Source organism: Ceratosolen solmsi, unplaced genomic scaffold (genome assembly GCF_000503995.2).
Source record: "Ceratosolen solmsi marchali unplaced genomic scaffold, CerSol_1.0 scaffold45, whole genome shotgun sequence".
NCBI lineage: Eukaryota > Metazoa > Arthropoda > Insecta > Hymenoptera > Agaonidae > Ceratosolen > Ceratosolen solmsi.
Window position 1 is genome coordinate 1199233 of NW_011948436.1, and position 6083 is coordinate 1205315.

General features: G+C 38.7%; 1 protein-coding gene across 1 annotated transcript in view; it reads right to left on the reverse strand.

Moving 5' to 3' along the window:
• Positions 1 to 6083, reverse strand: part of Dscam1 (Down syndrome cell adhesion molecule 1) — a 69857-nt gene that overhangs the window by 4568 nt on the left and 59206 nt on the right. The window contains 4 exon segments of the mRNA XM_011503237.1: positions 1400 to 1757; positions 2403 to 2593; positions 4148 to 4302; positions 5111 to 5327. Coding sequence (XP_011501539.1) covers positions 1400 to 1757; positions 2403 to 2593; positions 4148 to 4302; positions 5111 to 5327 — 921 coding nt within the window.

Genomic DNA, 6083 nt, shown 5'->3' on the forward strand with positions numbered 1-6083 from the left:
CGCCCCGCCCGCCCCCCCCCCCCCCCACCCCACCCGCCCGTCAACACTCACCACGTCACTCATTCCCACATTTATTACCGGGATAATTACAATTTTTCTATCTATTTAAAGTACTTTGTAGGAGAATATGCATTAAATTCTCTTCAAATTTATGTTTAATGAAATCGTTTTAATATTTTAACCCACGAAGCTTTAGTGTCTTATGAGCATTTTTAATTGCATATGAGAGATATAATATTAAATGACATACGTTAAAAATATATTGTAATTGAAATATGTATTTTTAATGAAATTATTATAGATCTTCTATTTCATGCAATAAGATGATGAAAATCTTTTAATCGAAAGCGGTTTTAGAATTATAATTGTAACATTAAATCCAATATTTTTGATGTTTTAAGAAACTCAATGGTTTGTCGGATTACAAAGTATTACAGTTTGCATATAAATAGACCTTACATTTTGAGATTTACAATATCCACATAATTTAACAATACACAATTTAATCCAATGATTTATATTACAGATTGTAAAAATAAATTATTAAAAAATAATGCACTAAGTTCGCCTTCCAAATTCTATTTTTATAAAAATAATCTTGCATAGTATGATATTGAAACCAAGTCCATAATTGTGAAATACCTAATTTCATATAATTCATATAGAACTCATTTTATTATATTATGTTATTATTTCTCATATAATTCATTTTCTTATATTATGTTGTTACAACATTAGTGCAAGCCTTTCTTTTAAATCAGTGTGATTATTTATTATTGTTCACAATTCTTTAAATACAATTACATTAAAAATCTTATCTTGTGAGCATTAGAGTTACATGCTATACTCCGTGTAAGTTTATTTGATTGTACTTTGTATATTATGCAGTCATCATATCTTAAAACATAGATAAAATTAAAGTAAACCAATTGTAAACGTATTATTTATACGGATATTCCGATGAAATAATAAATTTATGAATAATATGAATAAAAATTGTCGTCATTACCATTTTTCATTCAAAATTCATTGACATTTCGAAATATGTCTTTTCTTTCTTCGTTATTTACCTTTATTGATAATATAGGTAGATAAACAATAGACACAACTTTAAACAACATATTTTCCGAGATACGTAGCCATTAAAGAAACGGCACGAAGTATCAGGTACAGTGAGTAGTAAAAAAAAAAAAACAACTACTATTCAAAGGGAAAATAATATTAATTTCCTAGGAAACTATTATCAACAAGTAGGAAGATGAGTCACGTTAGTCCATTCTTTAGACGCTAACGTGCGCCGAGAGTATTATCGAGAGTCTGGAGGCTGGAGTAACGCGGCGGTGGGAGCTCAGGTTGTGCGATGAAACGGATTAACGCAGAAAACGCGGGGTAAACTGACCTCCGTAGCTGCGTATCAACTGGTCGCGGTCGTCCTGGTCGTTGACATCGGTGCTCTCTTTGCTGTCGTTGAAGCTCGAGTTGTTCTGGTCGTGGTTCCTCGGTGGCGGCGGCGGTGGTTCGGGCGAGTTGGAGACCGGGAGGTTACGCAGGGAGCCGACGGAACGTCTTCCGACGGAACCACGAGACCCGTAATGATCGTAGGGCGCCCCGTATTGGCCGTACTGGGAGCCGTACTGATCCTCCTCGGGCGCGCAATTGGCCGGGTCGTCGTATTCGGGGGTAAAGATGTTGGTGTTACCGCCGGTGCTACCGCCCTGGGATGGCACTCGCGAATAGCGGCCGCCATTCTGCCTCGGCTTTGCACAAATGTAATATTTAGAGCCAGGAGGTCGGGAAGTTGGTTCAGCGCGTGCTCAAGTAGCGCCCGTCACGAAAGAAATATCCATTCTAATCGAGATTGATTATGAGGGATTGCCAGCGAGGAACAATTGAAACGTCGCGATAACCAATACGTGACTTCGCACTTTTCCGCCCTTTACTTTCTCCATTGGCGTTCGCAAATGACGACTTTTCGCCTCGGCTCGCGCTCCCGCGCTTTCACTCGCTCCACTCGGCAGTTTGCCTTCGTTTAAACAGTCCCTTTTGAGCTTCGCGATGGCTCGCGATAAAACAACGTCATCAATTTTGCCATTGAATTAATCCCTTGACTACACCCTAGCGCGTCCATGAAAAAGCTCTTTGAAGGCACCGAAGTAGAGTTGAAAAAAGTAAGGGACGAAGAAGAAAAAAACTAGTCGATATGACAATTAAAGTCTCTCGTGTAAAGGAGAGCTTTCCATTTTTATGCCCGAGGCAATGTTTAAATTTTGAATGAACTCCTTTGCGGACGCGTTGAAACGACGTCGATGTCGCGTTAGGAAGCAAAAATAGCAGCAGTCGTACGTGTCGGATTTTTACTTCGCTTGGCTCCATTCTCATTACCACGACGAGCTTTTACTTACCATGGACTGGGATCCCGATCTACTGTGGGCCGATGAATTAGTTGGGTGACCTACTGCAGGTCCCATCGTGCCGGAGTGCCCATTACCTGGATGAGGGAAAGTTTGGAACTGCATCGCCTTGCTCGGGTCCATTTCCTCGCGGAAGCCCAGTAAGTGGAACGTTGCATACGGGCAGATTTCGTCTTCCATGCCTATTTTAGTATCAAATGCAACGATCGTCATCGTTAGTGAATAATGGCTGTTAAGCCCCATTTTGTAAGCCAGTCATTTATTAGTAACGTGTTACTCTTACGTTAATTGCCATTATTTCAATTATTACTATTCCCGTGTCTTTATCGAGTTTCAGATAATTTACCTATTTATTCGTTAAAAAAACTCGAAATATCGAAAGTCTTTCGTTATTATTTTTTTAGTAGTAGTAGACTGTGTTAGTGATGTGTGTTAGTGATAGTATGTGACTGTAAAATAGAGCGGCAAATAGTACTTTGGTAATTTCTTTTACATTTCTACATTTTTAAACAAAGACGAATGCTCCAAACTTTTATAACGAAATTGCTAGATGGTAGTAAAGTTAATAGAATAACAAAGCAAAAAAAAGAAAAAAAATTAAAAAATAAAATAAATAAATAAATCAACAAATAAAAGAGAACGAAATATTTAAATGGCTTTTATAATTCGTGCAATACAATCGAGCTATAAATAATTTTAAATGTGCAACTAGACATTAATCACACGTACCGCCGTATACTTTTCGAGTGCAAAATATAAAAATCAGTATCACGATAGAGAATGACCAGAGTCTATTTTAGAATGCACAAGATGTATATACAAATTAATAATTGCAAAATACTAAATTGCAACGCATAAGAACGCAACGAATTTTATAATGTAAAAATAGCGTTTACTCGTCGTAGCAAAGCGATACTCTGGCAGAACTTTTACATCTTGAAACAAGTAATTTGATAAAACAGCTTGAATTAAAGAGACGAGAGCGATAGTGAGATTAAAGGGCACGAATAGCGTGCCGCACTGCGTGGTCAGGCTGTTTTAAAAAATTATAATTCCAGGGCAATACGCCTGACAAATAAAAGACATGCATTCGTGCAAACATCGAGAGCGATTTGTTTTCTGATATGGTCTAGAGAACTTACGAATACTCGAAGTGATCGCACCACATCCCACAAGACTCTCTTTGATTCGCTCGCTCTGTGCGTACGGGAAGGTAAGAAGTAGAGAGGGGAGGGGGTTATTGATAGAGGCGACGTAGCTCGCTACTTACTTCCCGCTACGAATACTTTATCGCGAGTCGATATCTTTCATCCAATAATAAAAATAACCAATAATTTCGTATATAATATAGCAAGGCGATTATTATTTCATTAACCGGTCTTCCCTCGTACACGGTTTCTTACGGCAATGGAGTCGAAAATAATCTCCTTTTCGGACAATTGCCAAATATTGTCGGCAATTTAGAAGACCAATATGAATGTTGTCATTTATAAGTACAGAAGCATTTGCTAAAAAATACCGACGAAGCACCGTAAGATTAATATATTCGTAATACTACATAAAAACACTTTATAAGCCGCTGTATAAGCATTCATTAATAAGCGATTTAGTTTTATCAAGCCAGTTTGTCTGCCGGGATTGATGGGTTTGAGCGCAAGGCAGGTCCCGCGAAAGGCCCAAAAGTCGGGCCTTTATCCGCCTCTCTCGATCCCTCTCTACTTAATGTTCGTACAAACCTCGATGTGCCAGTTGATCGCTGCTGCCGTGTGGCGGTGGTGGGGGGCACCTCCTGTTGGGCGCATAATGACTCAACTCCTCGTACATGTGTCGTCGGGGATCCCAAGTGGCATGGTGGCTCCTTACCGAGCCGTTCCTACCTGTTAAACACAAGCTACAACGATCGTTCTACAGCGCTGTCGCCTACCAAGATCATCATCGCCGCTTATAACCGATTTGTCACCTGGTACGGCCAGCATATCTCCTCGGTAAATGAGAATAGACAAAGCGGCTTCGAGAACGGTGGTGCGCATACCATTTACTCGTTTTCAATTCTTTTTTTGCTTTTGGCTTCAATATGTGTGTGTGTGTGTGTGTGTGTGTGTGTGTGTGCGCGCGCGCGCGCGCGGGCGCTACCACCTTTCAAGGCACTTTGTTTATTTTCACGAAACTAATAGCAAAGCGACTCAACATTATTAAATGCCTATTGATTTTTAGTGTATTGTCGAATGGTACAAGTGACAGTGATCGACGATTGGATGACATGAATGATTTATGTTTGCGATGATTTACGGTACGTAAAATTGAGACACTAACGCATGCTGTATGTACATAATACACGATGGCATTCGGTAAATACAAATATTCTTAACGATTTACTAGATATCCGTCAGCTCGAAAACGATGTGTCCTGTCTATTACAGAAGCTGTATGTACTTTGATATAAAAAATAAATATGAACAATTTGGGCAAAGACAAACATTTGCACGGATGTTAATTATAAATCAATTGCCACAAGTCATTTTAATGTCTCGATATTGTCGCAATGAACGAACGAAGAAAGTGGCAATTTGAAGATTGGGAAGAAATAAATATTTTCAGAGCTGCAAGAGAATTTTAAACTGGGCTAGTTTCAGTGCGCGCTAACGTTGACTTTGCATTAAGGAGAAAAACTATAATCATGCCGATACAAAGTATCTTACGTACGCTCAAAACCTGCAATTTTCCCGAATAATATGAGACTCGACTTACTTATGACTGTTCCTCGTTTAATGCGATCGCATGTATTATAATTGGATCCCGGCACTGGTGGCAGTTTACGATTTGGTGGCGCAATGTACCCTAATTCATCCCGTAAATCAGGTCTTCTCTTATCCAATGTAGCGCCAACCACTCCGGTCTGTTGGTAAACTACATCGTCTGTAATAAATAATTCAATTGAACAAATAGTATCTTGCTTTTTATAGACATAAAATAACGAACGATACATTTTTATTATTACTTATATAATTATTTATACACACTCGCACACACGCACACGCACACGCACACGCACACGCACTCACTCACTCACTCACGCATAAATAATCATATAAATAATTGTAATTACGTTGCGTATAATTAGAAATAAAATACTTTATGATCCTTTTTCATATTCATATAATTATAAATCTTTTATAATATAAATGGCGTATTAGGGAGTAAGCAGATTCGTTTGAGTTTTCTCTTGCGATTCTTCATAAGTTCGAACAACTTTTTGAAATTGAAACGAGTAGTTTTTAAAAGCGATATATTGAGATATATCGAAGAGAAAAAAAATCAATGTATTAACCGCCAAGACAAAATTGTAATGAACAAAATCCTAAATGGAGAAAATTAAATTTTTTTTGTTACATTGGCCTTCGTAATATTTTTCATCGGATGACGAAATCCCACGGAGTCTTGTTTGCTCGGGTCCTCGAGTTCTTCTCGATAAAGCCACACAAATTACGACAATTCCGACGATGATAACGACAATCGTCGCTCCAACCGGTACAATGACGTTGATATCAAACCATACGGGAAGCCAGGGGAAAAATCTTCTCACATCTCCGTCTTCCCCTAAATCCTTCTCGGAATCTCCCGTGCCGCCGCTCAAAATTGGCGGTGCGATCGTGCCTATGAGAAGCGACGGGG